This window comes from Odontesthes bonariensis, chromosome 19, assembly GCF_027942865.1.
Source record: "Odontesthes bonariensis isolate fOdoBon6 chromosome 19, fOdoBon6.hap1, whole genome shotgun sequence".
NCBI lineage: Eukaryota > Metazoa > Chordata > Actinopteri > Atheriniformes > Atherinopsidae > Odontesthes > Odontesthes bonariensis.
The window spans coordinates 27,531,224-27,559,135 of NC_134524.1; the positions used below are offsets into that span (position 1 = coordinate 27,531,224).

General features: G+C 39.7%; 5 protein-coding genes across 6 annotated transcripts; 4 read left to right on the top strand and 1 right to left on the bottom strand.

Annotated features, from left to right (window-relative positions):
• Positions 1-711: 711 nt before the first annotated feature.
• Positions 712-4,778, bottom strand: tifa (TRAF interacting protein with forkhead associated domain). The gene is made up of 2 exons (XM_075451775.1): positions 4,625-4,778; positions 712-4,458 (listed from the first exon to the last, which is right to left on the bottom strand). The coding sequence occupies exon 2, from the start codon at positions 4,441-4,443 to the stop codon at positions 3,862-3,864; it is 582 nt and encodes a 193-aa protein (XP_075307890.1). The 5' UTR covers positions 4,444-4,458; positions 4,625-4,778; the 3' UTR covers positions 712-3,861.
• Positions 1,687-2,836, top strand: LOC142368756 (RNA-binding protein 4.1-like). The gene is made up of 2 exons (XM_075450933.1): positions 1,687-1,981; positions 2,077-2,836. Exons 1-2 carry the CDS (start codon positions 1,687-1,689, stop codon positions 2,682-2,684), a joined length of 903 nt encoding a protein of 300 aa, XP_075307048.1. The 3' UTR covers positions 2,685-2,836.
• A 788-nt stretch (positions 4,779-5,566) lies between the features above and the next one.
• Positions 5,567-8,283, top strand: LOC142368490 (RNA-binding protein 4B-like). Of its 2 annotated transcripts, none has more exons than XM_075450666.1 (4): positions 5,567-5,744; positions 6,235-6,653; positions 6,740-6,976; positions 7,723-8,283. In XM_075450666.1, the coding sequence occupies exons 2-4, from the start codon at positions 6,245-6,247 to the stop codon at positions 7,959-7,961; spliced, it is 885 nt and encodes a 294-aa protein (XP_075306781.1). In that variant the 5' UTR covers positions 5,567-5,744; positions 6,235-6,244; the 3' UTR covers positions 7,962-8,283. The 2 variants fall into 2 exon arrangements, with proteins under 2 accessions (XP_075306781.1, XP_075306780.1); XM_075450665.1 differs by having other exon boundaries at positions 5,570-5,744; positions 6,740-7,365; positions 7,723-7,810.
• Positions 8,284-8,781: 498 nt separating this feature from the next.
• On the top strand, positions 8,782-17,342 carry LOC142368449 (RNA-binding protein 4.1-like). The gene is made up of 4 exons (XM_075450617.1): positions 8,782-14,089; positions 14,427-14,844; positions 14,931-15,583; positions 15,943-17,342. Exons 2-3 carry the CDS (start codon positions 14,436-14,438, stop codon positions 15,560-15,562), a joined length of 1,041 nt encoding a protein of 346 aa, XP_075306732.1. The 5' UTR covers positions 8,782-14,089; positions 14,427-14,435; the 3' UTR covers positions 15,563-15,583; positions 15,943-17,342.
• A 3,239-nt stretch (positions 17,343-20,581) lies between these two features.
• On the top strand, positions 20,582-26,655 carry LOC142369242 (uncharacterized). Its single transcript, XM_075451556.1, has 6 exons — positions 20,582-21,229; positions 24,372-24,695; positions 24,777-25,106; positions 25,202-25,351; positions 25,490-25,527; positions 25,611-26,655. The coding sequence occupies exons 1-6, from the start codon at positions 21,178-21,180 to the stop codon at positions 25,737-25,739; spliced, it is 1,023 nt and encodes a 340-aa protein (XP_075307671.1). The 5' UTR covers positions 20,582-21,177; the 3' UTR covers positions 25,740-26,655.
• Positions 26,656-27,912: the final 1,257 nt, after the last annotated feature.

Consider the following 27,912-nt stretch of genomic DNA (forward strand, 5'->3'; position numbering starts at 1 on the left):
GGATCTGATTGAATTTATTTTTAGTAAACTGGAAAGTAAAGCTTTCACTTCTACCAAAGAGTGAAACGTGTAATTTTCTCTTCCCCTTTTCAGAAGCCTTGCTTAATGACTGAAGTTGCTTCGGGTCTTATTAGTTTCCCTTTAAGCATACTTCCTTCTCAATGGACTTTTAAGAGATCATGGTGAAGGCTGGAATTTCAGACTGCATGGTTTTATGGGGGGTGTTGAAGAAGTGCAACAAGTGCCTGAATGACAGCAATTAGTTTCCAAACATTTATGGCTTTTGTTCTCTCTCCTGAAGCTTGCTGTTACTGTCATAAGTGATTGTTGCAACAGTTACATGAAAATGTCTTATTGCATCTCCTGGCTGTAAACTCGGCACATAAAATAAACCAACTGAACTTTGTTTTTAAGACCTCAATAAATAGCATGAGTTTATTGACTTAACCAGTGCACATTATGTCTACAGTCGAGTGTCGTCTTAACATGAGAGTTAGCAGAATGAAGTCTAACATTACTCAAATCCAGCTGAGGTGGGATGCACAACCACAGTGTTACAGCAGAATTTGTTTTTGTATGATCATGTCACTTGAAAAGTTGTGGGAGTACATTTACTCAATCCCATTTTTGGGGAATTTGTACTTGAGGTTGATAGCATTTTATGTCATATAATAGTAAATGTAAGCACATCCATGAAAAGCACTTGCACTCTTTCAGAGGTAAATATTTTAATTTAATAATCTTTTTTTGAAAGTAAAAATCTGGCTCATACTGGACAAGCAAAGTGATTCATGAATACCTCCTCCACTGGTATCTAAGAATTTCCCGCATTTAGTTTTTTCTTTGCTAGGCTCATGTTGTCACTGTAACCCGAGCTCAAAGATAGCAAGAGCCACTTTTTCTCAGTCAGATCAAGAAAAACCTGCTTCCACAGACTCAATTGCATTGTGTTTGAGGTAAAGTGCTTGTCCTTGAATTATTTGTGGGTTGTATGGTGGTGTGTTGGTTAGCACCGTTGCCTCACAGCGAGAGGGTTTCAGGTTCAACTCCCTGTTGGGGCCTTTCTGTGTGGAGTTTGCTTGTTCTCCCTGTGTATGCGTGGGTTCTCTCTGGGTACTCTGGCTGCCTCCCACTGTTAATTGGTGTCTCTAGGAGTGAGCGTGTGTGTGGTTGTTTGTCTCTGTGTGACCCTGTGATGGACTGGCAACCTGTCCAGGGTGTACCCTGCCTCTTGCCCGATGACCGCTGGGATAGGCTCCAGCGCCCCTGCGACCTGACCGACAGATTAAGCGGCTATAGAAAATCAATGAATTGTTTGTGACTAACGATATTCAACAATGGGCAAGAAAAGAAGTTGCACAAAAACTACTTATTTGCTGAAGTTGGAAATGAAGAAGCAAGTACAGTAGCTTTAACACATCACGACATTTACATATTAAAAGTAACAAAGCATTAGTAAGATTGTATCTTTGACATAGCCATGATAGACACAAGAGTTAAAATAATGCTATTTCACATTTAAAAGTGGCATCTTAATCAATTCTGCTCTTCTAATGTAACGAGTGGAAAGAAATTTATGTTGCCTTGAAGTTCAGTATGTGGGTAAATAAGAATCATCAAGAGGTGAATGTTCATCATGAATAACATACAGGAGTCTCATCAGTCTCCTGGGGGACAAGCGCTCCGATGTCAGCTGTGAAATTGTTCATCAAGCCTGTGTCCATGACAGGTGTCACAATGGGCTCACATGTGCATCTCTCCCTGGATGGAGGCACTGCCAGCAAAGGGAAGAACCAGGGTCCAGTGAAGCTTCACATAGCTAATGTTGAAAAGGGGTTTGATAAAGAGCTGCGTGACCTGTTTGAAGAGTACGGCACAGTCACAGAATGTTCGATTGTTAAGAACTTTGCCTTTGTGCACATGCCCAATTATGATGAGGCCATGGATGCTCTGCAGGGCCTGGATAACACAGATTTTCAAGGTAAGTGAGTTTGACAATGTAGTCTATGTTTGAAGCTTGGGGAGTTTCTGTTCTAGGTCTTGAGATTTTAGGGAAAATGTTTTTCTTTCTCTCAGGAAAGCGCATTCACGTTCAGGTATCAAACAGCAGGCCGAGGGGGCTTCCTGAGGAGGAGGAATATCTACAGCTACTAGGCAGAGGAGTCTATTATCCTCCTCGCTATCCAGGGGAGAGGCCTGAGCCGCCCTACAGAGGTCGCTCCTCTGTTTACCCCCCTCCTCCTCTCCCTCCACTCGTTCCCCCCAGACGACCACCTTATCCCGACCGTGGTTATGGCAAGAGAGATGCCTACCATCTTGTTGATTACTATGAGAAATACAGAGCCCGTCCATACGGCGCTGCAGGCTATGATGACAGGCGTGCCATTCCTCCTCCTCCGCCTCCTCCGTCGGCACTTGTCAAAGAGCGACTAGGAATGGGACCGCTTGACCCATATGAGCGGCATCCACTCCCAGCTCCTTCGTCTTATGCGGTCAGGGACCGGAGCCCTATCAGAAGACTTCCCCCTCCGCCTACTCCATCAGCAGGTAACGGGTACTCCTACGAGCGGTCTCGGCTCTCACCGATGTCCAGGACTCCGCTGTACGCGGCTCCCCGTCCCAGGGATTCTTTTTCAGAGAGAATTCCCCCCCCACCTCCACCACCTCGCTATGCAGGCTATTAGACTGCAATAGTGTGGCACAAGGTGAGGGCTGCAAGGGAATGTTTCAAAACTCCATAAGTCTCTTTAATCACAAGTCTCTTTAATGTGGTGGATTAAAAAAATCTATTGATGTTTGTGTCAAAATTGAGTAAAAGCTGAATCCACAAGTTGATAGTCATGCTTACAGTGTTACAGCAGAATTTGTTTTTGTATGATCATGTCACTTGAAAAGTTGTGGGAGTACATTTACTCAATCCCATTTTTGGGGAATTTGTACTTGAGGTTGATAGCATTTTATGTCATATAATAGTAAATGTAAGCACATCCATGAAAAGCACTTGCACTCTTTCAGAGGTAAATATTTTAATTTAATAATCTTTTTTTTGAAAGTAAAAATCTGGCTCATACTGGACAAGCAAAGTGATTCATGAATACCTCCTCCACTGGTATCTAAGAATTTCCCGCATTTAGTTTTTTCTTTGCTAGGCTCATGTTGTCACTGTAACCCGAGCTCAAAGATAGCAAGAGCCACTTTTTCTCAGTCAGATCAAGAAAAACCTGCTTCCACAGATTGTATCTTTGACATAGCCATGATAGACACAAGAGTTAAAATAATGCTATTTCACAATAATGCTATTTCACATTTAAAAGTGGCATCTTAATCAATTCTGCTCTTCTAATGTAACGAGTGGAAAGAAATTTATGTTGCCTTGAAGTTCAGTATGTGGGTAAATAAGAATCATCAAGAGTAAATGTAAGCACATCCATGAAAAGCACTTGCACTCTTTCAGAGGTAAATATTTTAATTTAATAATCTTTTTTTGAAAGTAAAAATCTGGCTCATACTGGACAAGCAAAGTGATTCATGAATACCTCCTCCACTGGTATCTAAGAATTTCCCGCATTTAGTTTTTTCTTTGCTAGGCTCATGTTGTCCCTGTAACCCGAGCTCAAAGATAGCAAGAGCCACTTTTTCTCAGTCAGATCAAGAAAAACCTGCTTCCACAGATTGTATCTTTGACATAGCCATGATAGACACAAGAGTTAAAATAATGCTATTTCACAATAATGCTATTTCACATTTAAAAGTGGCATCTTAATCAATTCTGCTCTTCTAATGTAACGAGTGGAAAGAAATTTATGTTGCCTTGAAGTTCAGTATGTGGGTAAATAAGAATCATCAAGAGGTGAATGTTCATCATGAATAACATACAGGAGTCTCATCAGTCTCCTGGGGGACAAGCGCTCCGATGTCAGCTGTGAAATTGTTCATCAAGCCTGTGTCCATGACAGGTGTCACAATGGGCTCACATGTGCATCTCTCCCTGGATGGAGGCACTGCCAGCACCTCAAACTTCACTTCAAAGCTTGCCTTGGCTTCTCCAGACTCACGGATGATCAGCATCTCATACTCCCCAAACCGGATCAGAGCCTTGTCTGGGAGATCTACTCTCTCCAGGTATCCGAGTGCTGTGCTGTTCACTGACAGTTGCCCCCTCTGGCTCAGATTCTGGATGGTGAACAGCATCATAGGGCTGTTGGGCAAGTAGTAGGCATGGAGGGCCAGCTGTTTACGGGACACTTTGGGATCTACCAGAGCGAAGGAGCAGGCCTGGGCATCACGGCCAAGCCTGAGAGGGTCATCGGCAGAGTGTCTGCTTCTGACCCCCAAGGGCAACAAACCATAAAGGCCTTTACAGCTCTGCTGTGGGTGGTAAAGCTGGAGGTGCAGACAAGTCAGAAGATCCTCCTCTGTCTCTATTGTCTGAGACACATTCATCTTGAAGAACAGTTCCTTATGAAATTAATAGGAAAGTTATGTTCAGTGATGATATGCTGTTAACACAGAATACAAATTAAACATTTGCGATTCAGAGAACTGAACCAGTTTTTCAGTAAAACCAAACCTATAAGGACAAAATGTCGACATAAAGAAATTATAATACACGTCTGTGCCTTACCTGAACGTTAACTTTTTAAAGATGAAAATACAGAGAGACAGTTTCCCCCAATATAAAGAGATGAAAATATTGAGACATAACTCTTTAGACTGACAAGGAACTAACGGTCCTGCTGCAACAAGTGGAAGCAGGAAGACTCCTGACTGTTCCGCAAGCTGTTTTCTTTTATTCAGAATGGTGTCGTCATTCTCTTACTGCCCCACTCAGACATCTGCTGCTTTCAAGTATGAATCCAGCAATTCGACGTTTGCTGTTAAACCTGCATTATTTAGAAACATTATGAGAGGCAAATCATTTAACAATATATCTCATAAGTAAAAATCCGGTTGTATTACTAGTGTGGAGGAGGCAAACCAATGATCCATTATAAAACAGTGTATTTTCATTCAGATTTGTTTAGATAGTTCAAAGAAGTAAATGGAAGGGCTATTTTAGCTGGTGTTGCATGGCCAATCCAAATTAATTTAATATGTACAGCATAGTCTTATGACGCGGAAAAATGGAAAACGCCCCACTCAACCTACTGCAAAGCTAGTCTCTTAGCATGTTTTCTTTTTTAATGAAAAGATATTTTGGATTATGTGTATTTTACCTTAACTATGTGTCCTTAAACGCAGCATTGCAACAGAAAATTCCTCTCTGATGTAACCTAAGAAGGGGAGATTTTTTCTTCTTCTTCGTCTTCACACGTGACATTGAGCCTGCAGTATTTACAACTATATCAGAAAGCCATGCCTGAAAAATTAAATTACCCCCCCCCCCGCTCTAACACGAACATGAAAACAATTACATTACTGGATAAGAAATCGTGGTCAGTTTGTATCCCATACAGCTGTAAGTTTGCACAGAGAAATAAATGTGTTTAATATACACATTTAAATGTAGAGGAAGTCACAGAAGACAGTTAATCGTGAACTTAATAGAACATCGAGGGTTCTGGAGGAATGGGCCACAACAACAGCACCCGTAAGTTCAGATGGCAATGTCCTTGTTTTCCACGAAGAAGACAGTACAGAGGAGATGATCTTTGCGCAAGCGTAGTTAAACGGAACGGGAAGTCGACAGAAAGAAAGCTCTAGAAAAGGGTTTGAATTCTTTGGAGAAGCTGTCGTGTGAGAAGGTAACCAGCATGTAAAATAATCACACTTGATAGATCCCATTGATAATATCTTCCAAATCTACATATTCTGTATAACGCTGAGAGTTCGTTCGCCCGCCGGCTGCTTGTGAGCTAGCCTGTGAGCTAATACGTGCGGGGTTTTCTGTGTTAGCATGGCCTGACGAGCAAGCTAAATCCGTGCTAACAACTGTTTCCCAACAGCTATCTGCCCTCAGTGTACAATTAAGATGGCAATATTACATTTTAAAGCATTTTGAATATACAAGTTGTTTTGGCTGTTCTTGTAAGGAACCTATCATTTAATGCAAGTCTGCTAATTAAGTAAAATAACTTTAAAATAAATAATTTTAGGCATTATACAATTAACCGGTAGATTGAAGATGTAACTTTGTTTATTCTGGCGAATTATTTAAGAATCTTTTACGTACTAAGTTTGACTCTCCTGTTTCTTTTCTTCCCACTTTATTTCTCCATTATTTTGTGGAAATAGATATTTAAGCATGGTGAAGATATTTGTGGGAAATCTGCCCCGAGAGGCAGACGAGGAAGAAATCAAGGCTCTCTTTACTGAGTATGGTACAGTTACTGAATGTGCCATCATCAAAAACTTTGCCTTCGTTCATATGGATGATCGCAAAGCCGCCACCAAAGCCATCAAGAATCTGCATCTGCACAAACTTCACGGCACCCAGATCAACGTGGAGGCCAGTCATGGGAAGAACCAGGGCTCAGTCAAGCTGCATGTAGCAAATGTAGAGAAGGGATGTGATGATGAGCTCCGTGCTCTCTTTGAAGAGTACGGTACAGTTACAGAGTGTGCTGTGGTTAAGAATTTTGCTTTTGTACATATGCCCAACTATGACGAGGCCATGGATGCCATCAAAGGACTGGATAACACAGAGTTTCAAGGTAAGAGAGGGCTGCTATTTATAAAGAAAAGAAAAGACCTCACTGGGTTTTCTCCATTTATGTTTTTATTTTTCCACTTATTCTAGACAAACGGATCCATGTCCAGATTTCTAAGAGTCGCCCGAGGCATGATGAGCGAGACGACTATCCCCCTCCTCCTCCAGACAGGGGCGGCTACTGGCCTCCACGGTATCCAGGAGAGCGACATGAGCCTCCACCGCCCAGCTACATGAGGGGCCGAATGATGCCCCCAGGTTATCCCGCCCCTCCTCTTCCACCCCCTCCCCCCAGACGAGCTGTTTATCCTGACCGTCCTTATGAAGGTGACAGGGAAAGATACAGCATGGTAGATTATTATGAGAAGTACAGAGCCCGTCCGTATGGCATCCCCCCCTACGAAGACCAACGTTCTGGTATCCCACCTCCTCCCCCTCCACCCTCAGCCGTCGTCCGAGAGCGTCTTATGAGTTCGTCGCTTGACCCGTATGAGCGTCGACCCCTTCCTCCTCCTCCGCCTCCGTCATCGTACTATGCCCGAGATCGCAGCCCCATCAGGAGGGCGCCTAGCGCACCAATGCCCCCTGCCAGTAATGGCTACTCCTATGATCGTTCTGCATACGGAGTTCCACGTGCTCGGGACCCCTACGCAGACCGGCTGCCTCCGCCTCCGCCTGCACGCTACGCTTATTAGGCGAGACGTCAGCAATTGAAGGTGAGAACCGGTCTGAGATAAACTGGTGTTCATACCTTTCCTTAAATTTCCCCTCGTCCTTCCAAACGCAGAAGCAGCTTGTGAATTGTCCTGCATGCTCTAGATCTTGTGGGGTAAACAAGGTTTGAAAGAGTGCGTCCAAGTTGCTATTCTCCATGTCGTTTTAATGCACGTCAGCACATGAATTTGGAGTTTTGGCGAATGTCACCTTAAAAAGTAACGTATACCGTCAAAGTTGGACCCTGACTAAAAACCTGACCTCGATCCAAAACTTTTGGCAAAAAAATGTATGATGGAACAACGTGCTATTACTTAAAGTTTCAGGTAGTTCATTTGTGTCATTTGCTCTTTTTTCAGGATTGTTGTCTGACTGCGTCGCCGCACGCCGCCTCCTGATGCACGTGACTCTGTCCCCCTCATGTCTGCGGCTGAGCGCGTTACGTTCCTCTGCGACACTCACAAGAGGAACCGAATCGCTGACGTCCATGACTATGTTTTTATTATTATTTTGGGACTATTTTTACACCTATTATTTTTTCCTCCTGACTGTTTTAGAGTATAATTGTGCTGTAGTAGTTTCATTGGTTGACGTATGATTTTTGCGTTTTGTTTTTTTATTCCAGCTATTTCGTTAAAGTAATTTTAGTGTTTCTAATGTGACCTCATGATTCTAATGTGATCCTTAAAAAGCTAAATCCATCTCAGCAACAGTTTCAAGGCGGGACTTGTTTTGGTATACAATCTAACCTGCACGTTGGTTCCATCAAGTAGAAGTTTTCCATCGACTGGCAAACCGCTGTGGCGTTGCTGTAAAAATTTAAAGGATAAGACCGGTTTTTTGACATTGGGCCCTTGATTTCACATTATAACATGATGTTCTACTCACCCCTGTTTGTTGTTGAACATTTGGAGCTGTTCCGAAGATATTCGAGAGGCGTCTGGCTGCTCTCTTGAGATATTCGGCCATGAAACGGTTTCCTATGGGCAAGCTTATACAGGCACAAACTATACTGTTTATAATTTATTAATTACTGTACATTAGCACTGATTACGTGGAGGTGCGTCGCTTACTTAAAAAAATCCGGGTTACTGTAATTTTGATTTTTTTTTGTCGTAAAGTGGGTGTTACTGACGTCCTCGTCGTGCTACTGCCACAAACAGCCCACAGACCTGCTGCCTATTTATTAATTCGGCTAAAATTCAAAATTAGTAACCCGGATTTTTTTAAGTAAGCGACGCACCTCCACGTTATCAGTGCTAGTGTACAGTAATTAATAAATTATAAACAGCATAGTTTGTGCCTGTATAAGCTTGCCCATAGGAAACCGTTTCATGGCCGAATATCTCAAGAGAGCAGCCAGACGCCTCGCGAATATCTTCGGAACAGCTCCAAATGACCAACAACAAGCAGGGGTGAGTAGAACATCATGTTATAATGTGAAATCAAGGGCCCAATGTCAAAAAACCGGTCTTACCCTTTAAGCTTTTAAGATGTAGGAGTTAGATAAATGTAACTGTTAACTAGGCAGTTAATGCAAAGCGTTTTAACTGTCGAATTCTCACTTTTAATAAAACAGATTTGTGCAGTAAATGTTAAATCTGATCAAAATGCTCATCGATAAAACATCACATCACTGTAACTGTTGAATGAATCGAATACTGTTCTAGGATTTCTCATTAGTTAGTAGTAAAATAACGAATAATAAGCTTGTCAAAACCGTCACGTTGATTAAAGAACCTCCCCTCTGGTCTTGTCTGAGATCTTACAGCTTTTATCATTCATCAGCGGCCCACGTAATGTAACCCAAAGAGCCCAAATTTAAATCTTTCAGCATCAGAACTTAAACATTCCATGTACTCGACCAAGGTAGATTGCATAGCCAAGTACAGTTCATCATGGTCTGGGGGAAGGGATGACATCAAGGGCTGATGGAGACCTTCACAGTGAGCAGGTAAGTCGAGGGATTGTTGGAGAGATCAATGTTGACATCATATAGTGATGTTTGACTGTTTATATAGGCTTAGATTAACTCATTTTAGAGACTACTGTTAGCAAAAATGGACATTTTCTCTGTTATTGGTTATTTTGTTAAATTATCCAGCTGTACAGCAGTTCTTTTTATCATTCTGTGCTTGAAATGTGTCACTATACAGTTGGGTGACAAAGACAAAAGAACTGAATAAATGTTATGTTTATGCATTTGGCAGATGCTTTTAACTAAAGCGACTTACAAATGAGGACATAGCATTACAGGTAACATCAAAGCTAACAATAATCTGGGTCTTCAGAGTTTCTTGAAAGTATACAGGGTCTGGGTAGGTCATTCCACCATCGTGGAACGACACATGAAGAGATGTGTGGAGGCATAGGGCGAATCCACATTCTGTTGTATATGAGTACAGAGCTGACAGATTTTCCTCTGACTTAGAAAGTGGCTTAGTATTTCAGCAAGTGACCTTGCTATTTATAATAGCATTCATTAAAGCAATAAATGGGATCAAATGTAATCATTGACTGCATTTGTGCACGGGTGTAAGAAAAAAAATAACGAACAGGACAGAAAATGTTTATTCAGGACGTGATTAAACTCAGTAAGAACTGTTGGCAGTACATAAACCTCTCAAGATGAACGCATGTTTGAATGCTTAGTGGCACGTAGTCCAGAGACATTGAACTGACCGATGGTGTCAGATGAGTTGTCTTTCAACATATTCGTAAGGGGATGAGCGCCGGTGCTGTGAGCTGTGGAATAGGCAAGCAACATTGACATCTACAATTAGCAGATAGGGCGACATACTTTTATGGGGTGCTGACAAATTAGTTGTACTTTTCAACCGAAGCCTGGAGTACACTGCGATTATTGGCTTTCTCAGATGAAAGAGGACCGACATAAAGGAATCGTGGTCATTTTTTACAAGAATTTCTAACCGATGCTCAGGAAAATATTTGATGCTTTGGAAGGACAAATGAAGAGGCAGAACATTTTTTAATGAACAGGATTCCAGACTATCTTTTTCCTCTATCAACAATGCTGCTTTTAACTTAAGTTACGAGCACCAGCATAAAAAAAAAGCATTGTCAAAATGGACTTCAATGCAACGATTGAAATGTCTTTCCACAGAATGGGCTAAAATGCATGCAAGCAAAGTTCCTTCTTTTTGGAAAAATGATCAAGCACAAACGTGTGTTGATAAAGCCGGAATTCCCATGAAGGTTGCTCTCATTAACGTGTTTCTATTTATGTTGTTGCATAGCTAAATGCGTCAGAAATTGTAATTGAAAAATTCCACTCAAAACAACTAACTCTAGGTTAACTCAGCTGTTCAGGTAACTGTGTTTATTGATGAAGGATTTGATCATAATGAACAATTTACAGAAATAACACATCGTTCCATTTTAGGAGAAAATGTCTCAAAATAGCAGTTAATGAGAAATAAAAGGTAACTTATGTCATTTTTTATTTTTTCTAACACAGAAACCAAGTGATCTAATTATATTGATCGTTCCCTTTAAAAAAGAAGTTTGTTTTTTCTTCAGGAAATTGCGGTTCATTACCGAAAAATGTATTAGTAATGTTAAGATGGACTAGATGATAATGCACTGAGTTGCATATTGACTTAAGTTATTTGGTCGACACATCAGAGTCGCTTATAATGAGCAGAGTCACTTGACATACACTTGTCATGTCTGATAGTTAGATTCACTTGAACTTTGTTAGCTGTGCAGACTGATTAATTCATTCCTACCTGTCAAAGTCTGCAGACACCCACTGCGGTTTGTTAGTGCGTTTGTTTCTGCACCGTTGATGAGTTGTGCTGTTGTTGCACTTCAGGAGTGTCTCGTGTAGTTTGTCATTGAGTCAGCAAATGAGTTATCCCCACAAAAGTTGGGCCACAGCGAGCTACAGAGCTACATGAAATCTATAAGCTTCCTTTTTTTGAGGAAACATTTATCTTATAGATGGTGGAACTGTTTCATGTCATAGGAGGATGGTTGATTCCACATCATATCCTCATTAATTTCTGACTATTGTGCCACAGGTCTGAATGCTAATTCTTTTAAACAATACACCACAGTTCAAAGATCCAACTGAAGTGAGAGGGTAATAGGCTACTCACTGCAAATACACACAGCTTTTCTCCCCCCTGATTTTTCTCAGGATATTTTATGATTTATTTAAAAAAAAGAAAAAGATCCTTGAGGTATCCCAAGCTGTACGTCTAAATATATATATATGTCTAAATCTAAAATACTGTCATAAAAATTACTGCAAAATTTGGCTTAGGTGGTGGTAGTCTGAAGCCTGTAGAATGAATTTAGCTCTGCACTGTGAGCGCAGCCGGTTCAGTGTTGGGGAAATTGTCAACTTAAAGAAAGAAAGACAGTGCTGTTGGTATGTATTCTGTTGTAGATTTGTATCTATGTACATATTATTAGATATAGTGATTTTTGGCAAAATTGTTATCTGCTGCAATGTTTTAGTTTCTTTGTGTATTTTGAAGATGAAACTTGATGAAGTTGTTTTAAAACGAATACAAACTTGAACAGTATAAGTTCAAGCCAAGTACTACATCCGGATTTGGCCTCTTTCCCCAACCATGACCAGGGCCACATTATCATCCTCTATGGGATTTATTTTCCATACACATATGTTGTTTGGACTAGGCCATTTCTTCACTATTCATTAAAAAATGGCGCAGCTGAATAGTTGTCTAGGATGATGTTTGACACTTGTTCAACTTGTCCTAAAACCTACTAAAATGATGTGGCTATTGTGATGGGACTGTCTTCATCCATCAAACACGTTGTAGTCGAGTTCATTAGGTGCCTGTTGCACAGTGTAGCTGGCAGTGAACGTAAAAGATGGCTAAAATTGCACAGTTTGTTGCAGCCTTTGAATGATCACTGCAATTACAATTCTTCAAATTAATTTCACATTTTCCTATGAATAAACATTTTATTCCAGTGGGAGTGGTCTGTTCTCGGATGGTAATGGACCAATCTATAGGGCGAAAGGGGACACTATTTTGGTCTGTAATGGCCTTCACTGTTATCAGATCTGAATCCAATTGAGCTCCTATGGGAGATTTTGAACTGATGTGTTACACAGCACTCTTTAGCATTACCAGAGCAATTCATCAGGTGACTTTACCATGAAATGATTTAAGATATTTTGGAACAATGATTGTTTCAAAGACTTGTATTATCAGTCCTAAGATGTATTGCATAGTTTCTTGTACCCTAAACCTTATAATGACAGAAATAGTTTATTCCTTTATCTTTTCACCCCTCTGTACAGTGAATTTATTTTTAAGGTATTGCCAGTAAAGAATACCATCAGCAGTATTCAGTAACAACAGAATTAAGACCCATGTTCATCATGGTCAAAGTAAGGTTAAAATAGGGACATTTTTTTAATACAGCATGTCAATGTTTTGTTATGCTAAGTATTTAAGTATTTTGAGTGGTTTTACATATACATATCAAAAAGGATTTAACCTATTTTTATATCTTGATTGACATGAACTTGATGAATAGTGTAGTGGAATATTTAAAATTTTCACAAAAGAAAAAAAAGATATTTACAGATGTATTGTAGATTCAGATATTTACAACACTTTGCATTGTATTTCCATTTTTGGATCCTTATTTGCATGAATAAATATATTTAAAGCAAAATAATGGACTCCTTGTTTAATAACGTACTGTCATTTAATACAATAACCTACAAAAGAGAGTAAGTCCTGTTTTCCAGCTATAGTTGTACTATTTTACTACACTGCATTACAAAGTAACAATTTCGATGAGAAATATTTTTAATTGAGGTCTAGCATGATTAGTTCTAATTAGTGGGCATTTTTTGAAAACGTTAAGTCCTAGTATGGATGTAATGGTTAAATTGAATGATACTTCATTAATCCCAAAAGGAAAATGCTAAAGTTGCAGTATAGATGAACAAATATCAGTCATCTTTCAGTATAAACAGTCACTGCCTTGGACAGCAGAGCTGAAGAAGCGTCTGACTGAAAACACTCAGTTGTTTAATCACGTCCATGTTTTGAACCAACCCCCCTGGAGAGAGGCTATAATTGAAGAGCATAGTAAAGAAAATAAAAACTTTTGAGATGTTTTGTGGCGCCAGAATAGGTAGTTGATATTGCTTTATACAATCTAAATTTTGTCACCTGTATGTAATGAAGCCTGTGGCACGTGTTTGGCTGTTGTGAAATGGACACATTTATGATATATTAAGCTTAGAAATCTGATAAGATCAAATTGTGATGGCACACCATAAGAAAAGAGGTGTATACAATACAACAAAGTATGGAAGGTAAGAAATACAGTAACCCACAGAAGAGAGAAAGTACTTATAATTGGGTAGTTATAATTTTTAATTTTTTCATCTCTGATCCTAGAAATGATATCAAAAGAATAAATACTCGCATATCCTGGCTTCATGAAGAAAATCCGAAGAAGAAAGGAATGGTTTGCAAGTTGTTTGACGTCTGGCCAGGATTGGTGTTCTGTAGGTTTAATATCTTTTCCTCCGATGTCTGTGTCCCCCTGACCAGTGCGTGGCGCTGTGGTTGTAAAAGCTCTGACAAAGAAACGAACTAAGGGCCAGCGTAGCTCGTCTCGTGCTGACAAACCAAACGGAAGTCGGCGGAAGGAAACCTTTAGTGAAGAATCTGATAGTTTTTCTCGAGGCCGTCTGGTAACAAGGTAGAATTAAATCATCCAAACACGTTATTTGATTCGTCTCGTAGACTTAATATTACTTTTGTGAATTTTTGAGTAGTCTTCCGTATTTGAGTGAAAACTAGTCGTGGCGCTTTTGTCGTGTGACTAGCAAGCAAGCTAACCGAAGCATACAGCTGCGCATGTAAAATTAGCTAAATCCATAGCTTGCCGTACAAATATGGCCTTGAGGCAACCTAAATTTTAAACTTACTACCTTCAGAAAACAATATTTAAGCATAAGACCCCATTCCGAATTCGAATTACAGGAAATTGTTTTGTATTACCACTTACCACTTTTCTTTGTATTGCTTTGGAGCAGATCTCAACAATGGTGAAGATTTTTGTGGGAAATCTGCCCCGAGAGGCAGACGAGGAAGAAATCAAGGCACTCTTTACGGAGTATGGTACAGTCACTGAATGTGCCATTATCAAAAACTTTGCCTTCGTTCATATGGATGATCGCAAAGCCGCCACCAAAGCCATCAAGATTCTGCATCTGCACAAACTTCACGGCACGCAGATCAACGTGGAGGCCAGTCATGGGAAGAACCAGGGCTCAGTCAAGCTGCATGTAGCAAATGTAGAGAAGGGATGTGATGATGAGCTCCGTGCTCTCTTTGAAGAGTACGGTACAGTTACAGAGTGTGCTGTGGTTAAGAATTTTGCTTTTGTACATATGCCCAACTATGACGAGGCCATGGATGCCATCAAAGGACTGGATAACGCAGAGTTCCAAGGTAAGAGAGGGCTACTATGTATAAAGGAAAGGAAAAACTTCACCATGTTTTCTCCATTTATGTTTTTATTTTTCCACTTGTTCTAGACAAACGCATCCATGTCCAGATTTCCAAGAGTCGTCCGAGGCATGATGAGCGAGACGACTATCCCCCTCCTCCCCCAGACAGGGGCGGCTACTGGCCTCCACGGTATCCAGGAGAGCGACATGAGCCTCCACCACCCAGCTACATGAGGGGCCGAATGATGCCCCCAGGTTACCCCGCCCCTCCTCTTCCACCCCCTCCCCCCAGACAAGCTGTTTATCCTGACCGTCCTTATGAAGGTGACAGGGAAAGATACAGCATGTTAGATTATTATGAGAAGTACAGAGCCCGTTCGTATGGCATCCCCCCCTACGAAGACCAACGTTCTGGTATCCCACCTCCTCCCCCTCCACCCTCAGCTGTCGTCCGAGGTCGTCCTATGAGTTCGTCGCTTGACCCGTATGAGCGTCGACCCCTTCCTCCTCCTCCGCCTCCGTCATCGTACTATGCCCGAGATCGCAGCCCCATCAGGAGGGCTCCTAGCGCACCAATGCCCCCTGCCAGTAATGGCTACTCCTATGAGCGTTCTCGTCTCTCTCCAGTTTCCCGGATCCCTGCATATGAAATTCCACGTGCTCGGGACCCCTACGCAGACCGGCTGCCTCCGCCTCCGCCTGCACGCTACGCTTATTAAGCTAGACGTCGTCATTCGAAGGTGAGAATAGGTCCGAGTTAAACTGGTGTTCATACCTTTCGTACCTCCAAAAGGAGAGCCAGCTTGTGACTTATCCCACGTGATCTCGTGGGATGAACAAGGTTGGGAAAGTGTCCGTTCAAGGTGTTGGGTTGTAATAAAATTCGATGCATGAGCTAGGACCTTTAGCTAATATCAATTTTAAAAGTGTGGCATTGTCCATCGGAGTGTTTCAGGCACAGATCTCTGATTGGAATAAAAACAGGTCTTGAGATTCAAACGTCGGAAACGATTCAACCATAATAACGATTACGATGGAGCAACGTTCTGTCAGCTTAAAGTTGCTGGTAGTTCATCTGTCTCATTTGTTCTTTTTTCAGGATTGTCGTCCGACTGCGTTGCCGCCTCCTGATGCACGTGACTTTGTCCTCTTCACGTCTGCGGCTGAGCGCGTTTTGTTTCCCTGCGATGTTCACACGAAGAAACGAATTGCTGGCGTTGACGTCTCTTAGTTTTTACTACTTGGGACAGTTTTACCCTCGTCTTTCTGTTTTTTTCCCTGGTTGTTGAGCAATTGTACTGTAGTATTTTATTGGTTGATTTCATCAGGCGATTTTTTTTTTCTTTTTTTTTTCTTTTTTTTTTTTTCTTCTTTTTTTTTTTCTTTCTTTCTTTCTCTTTTTACTGCTTCGTTTGATATATATATTTTTTTTGATCTGTGTGACCATTTGAATAATCTCAGCAGCAGTTTCAAATCGAAACTTATTACCTTAACTGAACCGAATTGTTTGACATACAATATGATCTGCACGTTGGCTCCGTCATATAAAGGTTTTTAGCAAAACCCAAACTTCTGTGGCATTACTGTGAAAATACAAGCTATTGATAGGTTTAAGTTGGTTAACTGTAACTAGGTCGGTAATGCAAACCGTTGTCAGACTTCCAACTCTTAAGTTAACCGGAACTGTGCAGTAAATTCTCTTTAAATATGATCAAATGTTCAGCGCTAAAACACCTAGAACATTCTGTGTTAAGAGCTTTCATTAGTTTCTGCTAAAACAATGACGAAAAAGTTTGTCAAAACCGTCACGCTTAATTAAAGAAACTCTCCTCTCTGGTCTAACTTAAATCATTCGTCATCGAGTCACCAAACCTGTTTCTCTCGGTGCCAAAATTCAACTATTTCTGCATCAAAACTCGTGTATTTTGAAATGGTGGAAGGGATGACATTTAGGGCTGGTGGAGACCTACATGGTGAACAGGTAAGTCAAGAACTACTAAAGTAGAGAATTATACAAAAGATGCCTGTTTATGAATTGTTAAATAGCTTTCATGTAAGTAGACATTGGATTATCTGCAGGTCCAGAGTATTTGCTAGTACACTAAACTGACCAGCCTGTAAATCTACAGTCATTTACTGGTCCATAATGGGAATGCTCCATTTTTAAGGTATTGCAAGTGAATAGAATACCACCAGCAGTGTTGAAATTCACTAGAGCGAAGGCTTTGATTGGAATTTGGTGAAAATAACATTAAACCAGATGCAGGTTTGCTAGGTTTGGTTGGCAGAGTGGACCTGGAGAAATCCTCACAATAATTCACAGTGAATATTGCAGATAAACCTTTTTTAAGAAAGCTTGTTAACATGAAATGCTTTTAACAGTACAATTAAGTAACTCAATAGTTGATACACATACTTTTGATGGACATTGACAGCTTTTCCCACTATATTTGCCACTTTTGTATTCTGACCTGCATGAATAAATTTTTTTTGAAACAACGCAATGGACTCTGTCTAGTAATACATTGCTTTATCTTATGAGGGTCTTGCTTTTGGGGCACTTTTTTTTTAGTTCTTTATTGCATTGCAATACCAGGCTCCCACAAGAAAACAAAGGTCCAACATGAATGTTTAAATGAGGTAGATGAGTTACTTCTGGTCATATAAGACCATCAACTGCTCAGGAAGTGCTTCTAAAAAGTTCAATGGTGTATTTTGCTGTTTAAAAAGTTGAATAGATTCCTCCTTTACCCACTCAAGTACACTAAATGTCCTGCGTTCAAGATAAGATTACCATGATATGAACTTGGTATGGAATGAAAGGTTTACGCTCTCGGTGTAAAGCGGTCAAAACCCTTAAAGTAACAGAGAAGTTTGTGAACCTCAAAACTATGTACTTCTTACTCCTTTTGAAGTACACTGACCTTCAATCTGCACATTTTTGGACTCTAAACTGTGCTTGAACTCCTGAGAATTGACTGGGAAACCACAGTTTCTTTGGGTTCCAGCCCTGCACCGTATCATTTGGCGATAAGGTCATCTAGCATTTTTGTTGACTTCTGATTTGGGCTTAGAGGTCTCTTCAACATGACAACGGATTGATTTGTATGTCTGTACATGTGCTGGGCACATGGAATGTTTTTATGATTATGTTACATTCCATAACTGTAGAGGGAGCCAAGGAACAAAATATTTGCCAAAAATGAAAAGGTTGTGCATACAGTGCCCTCCATAATGTGTGGGACAGTCACATTTCTTTGAGTTCCCCATTTGTTCCTCAGAGTAAAATTCTGAATCAACCAATTCTGAGGTAATTAATTTGCACATTCCAGCCTGTATTATATTATACATATTGTTCTGGCAGCTTGTCCCTTTTAGATTCTTCATCAGCATATTGAAGGCATGCTCAATTGGATTTAAATCAGGTGACCGGCTAGCCATTCAAGAATGTTTGCATCCTGCTGAGCAACCTTGCTGAGTATATCTGTTCATGAAGTCTTCTGCTGATAGTCAACTCGGACAAAGACACCTGCCTCCTGAAGATGGTTTCTGATCTGTTGGTCATGCTTTTGAGGATTCTTCTGTCATTAGCAGTGAAGGTCTGTCTTTGGCTGACCGGTCTCTTTGCCGTTACAGAACTTGCCAGTGCATTATTTCTTCTTAATGATGTGTTCATTGTTTTTCAGCCTCATAAAGCTACTGGGATCATGTTGAGCAATGGCAACTGTAGACTATAGATAATGAAGCAATGGAGCACACCTTGGAAGCTGACTCAATAAAAAAAAATGTAATTTCTAATATGGTGGAACTGAAAAGTATGAAAATTAGTTTGGAATGTGAACTTTAATTACCTTGGAATTGCTTGATTTAGAATATTACACTGAAGAGCAGTGGGGTAGCTCAAAGAAAAATGTCACTTTGTCCCAAGCATTATGGAGGGCACTGTATCTGTGTTCTGGCGAGGGATTTATAAAGGAGGCCAAACTTAAGTTATATCCTTCTTGTAAAAAAAAAAAATGAAAAGACAATATGCATTTGGCCTGGACTAAAGGTGGAAAAAAGCCTCTGATATAAACAAAAAGAAAATGAGGATAATTATCCGATTTGACAATGAACATAAAGGGAAAGGACCAGCTTTTTAAAATGAGAATAGATACATACATTTTATTAACAGTATCTCATTGTGGGGTACAGACCAAAGAGAAAGCGCTGTGAAATGGTGGTGGAAATATGGTTTGGGATTTCTTTACTGCCAGGGGCAGAGGTGCTTGAAGATAATGTGAGGTTATCTGGCTAAAAGCAAAAGTTTAATTAGAAGTGGACTTTTAAACAGTACACAAGCAAATCAAACACAAAATCTGCTCTAAAGGAAGGGTGTTTAGGTGATTAGATCAAAGCAAAGATTTATAAATCTTTGAAAAAAAGGAATTTTGTGTGGAACAGTGGTAAAAAAAATTCAGAAAGCTGATATCAAAGACGAAGTATACATTGGAGTAGATCACCTTTTTCTGTATAGCCTGTTTTGAAAAATAGTGGGTGAAAGAGAAAAAATCCCATTTCCATGAGTTGTAATAGAAAGAACAATTAAACAAAAGGATATTATTGGTTGGTACTGAAAGACTAATTTGACACCCAGTTGGCCAAAATTATAATTCTTTCTTTATTCATTCCATATTCTATACTATCATGTCTCCCTCCCTTTGCATACACAGTTTTTAAGCCGTCCCCAGTTCTAATTGATCTTCAATCGTTGTTGCAGATACAAGTCCTATCACTTCTTCTGTTTATTTACTTTTTTAATCAAAAAATAATCCACAATACAACAAAGTACAATCATATGTGGCAACATTTCATGACCTGCTGTTTCTTACAGAAACTCTACTTATTCAAATCTCCTGAAAAAGAAATCATGACCACTCTTTAAACCCAAAACTTCAAATGATCCCTTCAGTCTTAAAGCCAAAGAAATCCATCTGAAAAAGTTTAGATGAAGTGTATCCTTCCAGCTATTTGTTACAATAACTATTTAGTCTTTTAAACCAGTAATTGTGTTTCATGCTAAGACCAATCAATTAATCCACAAATCAACTAATAGCTGTATATTTTCCTGGTTCACGTGGATGCATTATGTCCTAATGTGACCTTCATGAAAGGGCTTTTCCAAACTTTCTCACCTGTAAACTTTCTCCCTGACAGCAGAGTCTGAGTAAGATTGTAGAATCCTTCTCTGGGATGAAATTAACTTCATGTGATATCTTTAAAACCTACTTGTGGAAGCTGTTGGAGTCATGAAGCTGGCATGACATGAGGGCTGGTAAAATAGATCCTAATATGAAATATTGGCAAGTTACCTTGCTGCAGAGTTTTGGACTAAAGCCCTATTCGGACGGGACTAGTTCAATGGGGGGACGTGTGGTAATGTTGGTTAACCAGACAACGCCAGGGAGAAGAAATGACCAATTCGGACGGGACAAGAAATCCCTGTAATATTCATCTAACATGGGAGGAGTTTTCTTGAATATAAAGCATTCTGCTTCAAAATTATTGTATACAAACGCAGAAGACTTTTTTGTTTGTTTACCTGAATGATAAGTATTACTAAAACGTATTGTACAGTATAACAGAACAGAAGATTTATTCATTTTTGACCTTAATGTAAAGTACTGTTCACCAAAAGTTTTGCTCAGGATACTTATTTTACCTGAATGTAAAGTATAGTTTAAAAAAAGGATTGCACAACGAAACTTAAGTGTCATTTTCTGTTTTACACCTAATTGTTTCTCTCTTTAAAAGGATGTGACGACATATTCCGTACTTATTACCGAAGGTCGCATTCGCACGGGATTAGTATTACCTATTAGCCTGGCTGACGCGTCCACAATCTCGATGAGATGGTGGTCTGGGAACTAGGTGTGCGTTTTCTCGTATTTGAGGCGTGGTTTACGAATGCCTAGAGCCGTTTATTGGGCGCTACGAATGTCTATCAAATGACGTCAGGTTCTTCCCATGCTGCTTTGCGCGCGATTCATAGCCAATTGTATCACTTATACCAGATGACGACAGAAATTCGACGAGGGAGAAGAAAAAAAATGGAAAATAAAAGTAAACTTGCGCTCTAAGCTACTTAAATTTAACAAAGTAGGCCTATATGCTATATTATACATGAATTTTTATGTTATAGAGTTGTGAATTTATTTTAATAATGGAGAAATTGAGCAGCCCTGCTTTGTTGTCTACAGTAGTAGATCAACCCTCATCTTACTTTGAAGCTCCCAGCTCCCAGAAGTGACGTCAACGAAGCTTTAGCAGCAGAAAAGCTATCAGGCTTGTGTTGATGATAATAATAAACTCCTGGACTATGTACAAACTTCCAAATGCATCGTTTTGTGAGTACAGACCATATTTGTACAACTGTAGAAGTTTGGTGTCATGACATGTGATTCTAGTGTGGTAATTTTGGAGATACTGCCAGGGTCAGTTAGCGCTTGTACTAAGCTATTCGGGATAACTCGGTAACTCAGCTGATGTTCAGCCAATATCGGAAAAACTTCGGGTGGGCTACTTGGCTGGATATCACGGTTCAAATGACCCTAGGGTGAATCTACTCCGAAACACTTTCTAAGGCTGCATTGAACAGTAACGTTGTGTCCGCTGTCATGTTGGATTAACGCTCTACAAGCTTCGGTGTAGCGCATAGACGTCATCGTCTTGCTGCCCCCCCGTTCTGTGATTGGTTCCCAAACTCTAGCAAAAATAAGGGCGGTGGTTTCCAGGCTGACTTTGCAGTGAGAATGAAATCGAGCGCAAAGCAGCATGGGAATTCCCAGGCTAATTACCTATGGTAGATACTCCGGACCGTTTCACAGGAGGTAGAATTCTCGGCAAAGTTTACCGACATACTCCGCTATCTTTACTGACATGGCGCGTTCGGACGGGACTAGATTTCCCGGTTATTATTACTTTACCCCAGGTCCCCCCATTAAACTAGTCCCGTCCGAATAGGGCTTAAGTCTAAAATCATGTCGACTCAGTTTTAGGTATAAAGTGCACTGCAGCTGCTCGAGCCTGAGGACGTAAAAGCATGGAAATGGTTGTGCATGCTTCTAGAAGAAGATGCATTTTTACATTATTTTACCTGTTTCATACAGGAAAGTATGTGGAGAAAAAATGTAACCTGTGATGTGATTGTGTGATTGTCATCTGATACATGGTAATACTAGCTTATATTTATCACACCATTGTCTGTATGTACTTAAATTTCAAAAGCACAAAAAGCCTATTTCATGACTTTCACCTTGAAACTGTTTCCGAAGAACTTCGGCCATGAGTAAAGACTCAAAACAGAGGGAAAGCTAATGATGTTATTGATGAACCCTTCAAATTTGCAATAAAATGAGATTGTCCTGGGCTGCATGGTGGTGTGGTGGTTAGCATCGTGGCCTCACAGCAAGAGGGTTCCTGATTTGAACCCTGGCTGGGGCCTTTCTGTGTGGAGTTTGGATGTTCTGCCCATGTATGCGTGGGAATAGGCTCATAATTTGTGATACAGTGCGGAAAGTGTCTCAAGCATCATAGTCAACTGTGTCCATCTTGTGGTGGAACATGGAACATAAATACACAAAACCAGCCATAGGCTTTGTTCCTTTCTTAAATTATTTGATAATTAACAGTTGAAACGTGCAGACAGTTTAAAGCCATCAAAATGTACCAAGGTTACTCTTTTATTATGCTAAAACTCCAAAGCATGGGGCTACAACACAGTTCATACTAGACATCAGTTCATGTTACAAAAACGTTTTGTGATCCAATGTTTAAAAAAAAAAAGGTTTAAATATATTGATGTTGCCAAACATAGAATTAAGTCTTTAAAGTTTCATATACGTTTTACTATAAGTTCAATATAAGTTTGACAGTGACCATCAAAGACTGTGAATGTCATTCGGTGGCAAAGTCAATGCAAATGATAAAAAAAAGAGCAACAAACACATTTAGAAAGGAAGAAATGTGAGGGGAACTTTTTCCTGGACAATCTAACAGAGCAGTCAGCTGAATGTAGTAAGACGAAGGCACATATTACTGTAATAAATAAATTAAGGAATAACATGGCTGACCATTCGTTTAAAATCGGATTCCATAGCTGTAATGGAACTGTAAGAACGTTTTTTTTTTTTTTTCCTTTCATTTTTGATATTTCAGTTCCAATAGCATTTGCCTCTCTGGCACAATAAGACATTATCTGAAGGATAGTGTGTAAGGGCTTTTTCCCACATCACACTTTGTTGCAAAAAGTTTAAAAAAAAAGAAAAGACAGAAAACAGCTCATAATTTTGTGTGTTTTGCCTTTCAGTATCTTAATATTAACTCATTTGCATATAGACCTCTTTATTAGATTCTTTCAGATTGGTCTCACTAACAAGAGGCATACATAAAGGCTTGTATACAATATATTTGTATTTCTTAATTTTTTTACAGCACAACATTTTTAAATACAAATTACAATATCTAACATTTATTATATTGAATATCATATTTTTTCAAAATCTTGCTTGACCTAACCGTGCATGTAAACATGTCGAAGATGCTTCTACAAAGCAGATTCAGAATTCTCATAGGGCCAGGAAAGCGCATCACATCATGCAGACATGCAGCTGTCCTTTCTTTTACTGCTCCTGTCTTTCAGTGAACTGACTTTGATGGTTTATAAAGAACTGAATATTCAAAGGCCTAAATATTAACTTTATGACCCAACCAAAATGGTCAGATCACCTGCTACCTGATGACTGTGCACGTGACATCTCATCCATCCAAGATGATTGAGAACTGTGAGCACCTCCTGATCGCAAGTCAATGAAACAAAGGAAAACAGTCATCTGAGGCTAGAATCTTTATGCACACAGGACTGCTGCACTTTATATGAAAACTTACACCACAGAACGTAAAACGAAGTTCAACCAAAGACAGGACGGTGTCAAAAGACCCAAAAGAACATTATGGATCTTTTCAGGTCAAAATAAAAGTGCCATGACTGTAGGAGAGTCAAGCAGTATCTGTGAACTGAAGATCTAAGAAAACTGTCTTGAGAGTGTTAAAATAAAAAATATGCCAAATTAAATGTCAAATCAGAGCTTCTCACTTCCTTTAATGTGAGTATTGACGCCCACAAATGTGTAAGCACCTGGTTATGTACAGACCTTTTCCGCTGAATCTGTAGCTCGTCTTTGACCCGTCGCTGAAACTATTGCCACATTCTAAGAGACTGAACAGCAGAGAGTGAAGGATGCTCCGGTTTTATGTGCTCTTGGTTGTTCTCTTTAGAGCCTGTAAGTCACTGCATCAACACTCTTTATTCATGCTGAGATTAGATTCTGGGTTTAACTTTTACTGAGGCATAGGTGATTATGGAAGCCCGAGAGGAGATGTTTTACTAAAGTTTAGATAAAGTATTTTTCTATTCTATTCTATTCTATTCTATTCTACCCTTAGTGTCTACATTCAGTCGTCATTAACTGATCTTCACTTGTGTTTCAGATGGTGACCTGCTTTACGCCAACCTTGGAGACAATGTGACTTTACCTTGTGTCTACTCCTCCAGTGTCAAACATCTGACCTGGTACAAGCAGGTGGCGGGGGAGCAACCTCAGATGGTATCCTCTTTCTACAAACATTCACCTGACTCCAACAGCTTCCAGGAGCCGTTTAAAGATGAAAAGCGATTTTCAGTTCAAACTGGAGAAGGATTCTACAATTTGATCGTCTCTAATGTCCAGGACTCAGACTCGGCCATGTACTATTGTGGACATACCAGCATCACAGTCACTGAATTTCACAAAGCAACATTTTTGGTGCTGAAAGGTAATATAACAATAGTTTTAAACAGTTTAAAATCCACTGATTTATACAAACTTCATTTTATTTTCTACATCTGCTTTTCAGAGTCTGGTTGCAGGTCTTACCTTCAGCAGCCGGACTCAGAATCTGTGCAACCAGGAGACTCTGTGACTCTGAACTGCACAGTGCTCGGTGGAACCAGAAACACAGAAAACAGCATTTACTGGCTCAAAAAGGATTCAGCAGCCTCCCGTTTTGGAACTATGTACATCCCCACACACAGCAGCAGTCAGTGTGTGAGGAGCTCCGGACACAGCTGCACGTACAGTTTATCAAAGAGGAATGTGAGCCTGTCCGATGCCGGGATGTACCACTGTGCTGTGGCTTCATGTGGGGAGATTGTGTTTGGGACAGGAACAACACTGGATGTTGGCGGTAAGAAACAGCTGTTTAGAATCTGCAGTGCTTCTTTTTTTATTCTTTTTTTCTCCTCTTTGGCTCAGTCCACATTGCTTTTTATGTTTTCCCAGAGAAAAAGTGTGACACGGTGATGGTGCACTGTGTGGCCGCAGCTCTGGTTGTGTCCTTTACACTCAACCTCATTCTGCTCTGTTTCCTCTGTAAAAAGTCCAGAAGACCATATCTTCATTCTGAAGGTGCAGATGATGATTATTTACCAGGTAAGCAGTCTGTAGTTTTTAATGAGGATAAAAGGAGACATTTATTGACTTAACTGACAGTTCTTGCATTATTTAGAGGTATAATGTTCAGTTGATTTAATGTTTAATGATTTTTGAAAAATCTGCTTTTCTTTGAAGATTCCCACCACCAGCATCAGTACACAGCTGACAGTCAGGTTGGTAAACAAAATCCTCTCAACATGAGTCACATGTTTGGATGTAGATACAACCCATAACATAGCTCTTTTATTTTCTACAGAGTGAGGTAATTGATGTGGTGCAGTATGCAGCTCTGGACTTCAAACAAAGGAAAGAAAAGAGGAGCAGACAGAGAAACACAGAGCAAGAGACTGTTTACGCTGGAGTTCGACTTTCACACCTGAAGTGACTTTGCTGTATAATCAGACCAAACACCATTGAAATTGACTTTCTTTTCTGACTCCTCTACTTTTAATCATTATCACTGTCTTTAATGAAATCAAACCAAGTTTGCATTTTAGTTGCGTTTGTTTATCTTTAAAATTCAGATAAAATAATTGACCTTATAACCAAAAAGTCACGACTTCATAAGTAATCTTAATGAGAAACCTAAAGAGAAGATAATCATTTTCCAAATAAAAATCCACTACACCTCAAAAAAAAGAAGCTGATTAATATAACAGGTCAAACCTTTAAGAGTAAAGGTTCAAATATAAGCTTTTAATATTTTGCACTCATACTATGTAGTGTTAGCTTTTAACATTTGAACATTTGAAGCTTTTAGCCAGTAGGAGGCAGCAGTCCACCTACAGCAGACCCCACAGAAGTGCTCAGTCATGATGCTTAACTTTACAAAAGATCAACACATTTTTCTGAAGTGATCCCACAGCACTTAGATGTGGTCAGAGACATCAGATAGCAAAGTCTGGAGAGACATGTTATTCAAAGTGAGCGCAGAAGAGAAACAAAATGTGTATCTGAACATTTCAAAAACAGAAACATGTGAGGCGTGTCCTGTTTGCTCAGATAGTCGACCACCCATAGAGTGAAACTACTTGTTGTGGTCAAATGACATAAAAAGTTTCCCTTTGCCTTTTGTTTAAGCATCATCACAGCAATATCTTATGGCAAATGGACTGTACTTGTATAGCACTTTTCTAGTCTAACTGACCACTCAATTGGTAGGCATCGCATTGGTATGCCATGGGGGGTTCAGTGTCTTTCCCAAGGATGCTTTGACCTGGAGTCACTTATATTATATATCTTTTCTTCAAATCAATCTTAAATTATGGAACAAAATAGAAATCCCAAGCTGAAACCCATGAACGAAGTAGTTTTTTTTTGTGTGTGTGTGTGTGTGTGTGTGTGTGTGTGGGGGGGGGCAACTTTGGACTTTTAGAATGATGTGCTTTCAAGTACTGCAGGCTTCTGAGAAATAGGAAGAAAAAAAAAACTTTTCTGAGTTCCCGCTCTGGTCAAGTTCACTCACATCAACCTAAGCCTTGGTGGTTTTGTCAGCCCCACCTCTGCGCCGTCCTGACAGGATGTCTATGTGGTAATTTCTGATACAGTTTGTTTGTTTCAGCCGCCTCATAACCACCCCTGTGCCCTTTCACTTCTCGTTCGCACGAATACTTTTACAGTTGTGATAAGAAGCTGAAAACAAACAAACAAAAAACTTCTTTTATCCTCACATGAACCAAAAACATCAACTGAAAAGGCATTTGCATTAGTAAGGCAGCTAATCTGAAGCCCTAAAAGAACATATAGAGTAAGGAGGAGGAGCTTTATGAGAAGACTGGTAGGGGCCTGGCTTTGCTTTCTCTTCTCTGTATGTAAAAGTTTTCTGTTTTATCATCATTAAAGCTGTACATGCATTCATATTCCTATTTTTGGTATTTACATTTGGATAAATTAAAATACAAATATTTATATTGTAAATAACAAAACACTCTCTGTGGTCATAAAAGGTAGAGACAGAGACAGTTTCCTGTGTGCAGAGACACACAGGAAACGTATTTGGCCCTCACTGACGTAAATGTATTTCTTTATAACTGGAAGCACAGTGGAAAAAAAACAAAACATTTTTACCACCAGATGGTACATCTTCATGTTAAGTGACCTATTTTTCAGTGTTTCAAGAAAGCAAAAGATCGTAGGAAACAAATGGGGACTTTCACGCAAATTATTCAATAAAATTCTGAAACAAAATCATTTAACTGCGATAATTGAATATTGTTCATTAGTTTTAGATTAGAAAACTGTCATGTTTTCTAATCTAAAACCACAGCATCATCTATCTTTCTCTGTTTCTAATAAACCAGATTTTTGTGAAGTACACACAAATTAATTAGCAATTTTAAGAAGAATGCTTTGCTGTTTTTTTCTTTAGCAAACTTAGATCTGAACTTTCATAAGTTATTGAAAAAAAAAGAAAAGATTCCATATAAAATACAATGAACTTTTGTCATGACTGCTTCCTTGTTCTATTTGTAGTCCTTCAAACTTTCCGAGCTCTATTCACTGCACACAATTAGGAAAGCACACATATTTCTATGTTAGGTGTCATAATCTGTGAAAAA

Excerpts from the sequence above, each read along its gene's own strand:
- LOC142368449 (XM_075450617.1), top strand. The coding sequence starts at position 14,436 with ATGGTGAAGATTTTTGTGGGAAATCTGCCCCGAGAGGCAGACGAGGAA. Across the intron at positions 14,845-14,930 it reads GGATAACGCAGAGTTCCAAG|ACAAACGCATCCATGTCCAG; the intron begins GTAAGAGAGGGC and ends CACTTGTTCTAG.
- tifa (XM_075451775.1), bottom strand. The coding sequence starts at position 4,443 with ATGAATGTGTCTCAGACAATAGAGACAGAGGAGGATCTTCTGACTTGT.
- LOC142369242 (XM_075451556.1), top strand. The coding sequence starts at position 21,178 with ATGATAATAATAAACTCCTGGACTATGTACAAACTTCCAAATGCATCG. Across the intron at positions 21,230-24,371 it reads ACTTCCAAATGCATCGTTTT|ATGGTGACCTGCTTTACGCC; the intron begins GTGAGTACAGAC and ends CTTGTGTTTCAG. Across the intron at positions 25,352-25,489 it reads AGATGATGATTATTTACCAG|ATTCCCACCACCAGCATCAG; the intron begins GTAAGCAGTCTG and ends TTTTCTTTGAAG.
- LOC142368490 (XM_075450665.1), top strand. The coding sequence starts at position 6,245 with ATGGTGAAGATATTTGTGGGAAATCTGCCCCGAGAGGCAGACGAGGAA. Across the intron at positions 6,654-6,739 it reads GGATAACACAGAGTTTCAAG|ACAAACGGATCCATGTCCAG; the intron begins GTAAGAGAGGGC and ends CACTTATTCTAG.
- LOC142368756 (XM_075450933.1), top strand. The coding sequence starts at position 1,687 with ATGTCAGCTGTGAAATTGTTCATCAAGCCTGTGTCCATGACAGGTGTC. Across the intron at positions 1,982-2,076 it reads GGATAACACAGATTTTCAAG|GAAAGCGCATTCACGTTCAG; the intron begins GTAAGTGAGTTT and ends TCTTTCTCTCAG.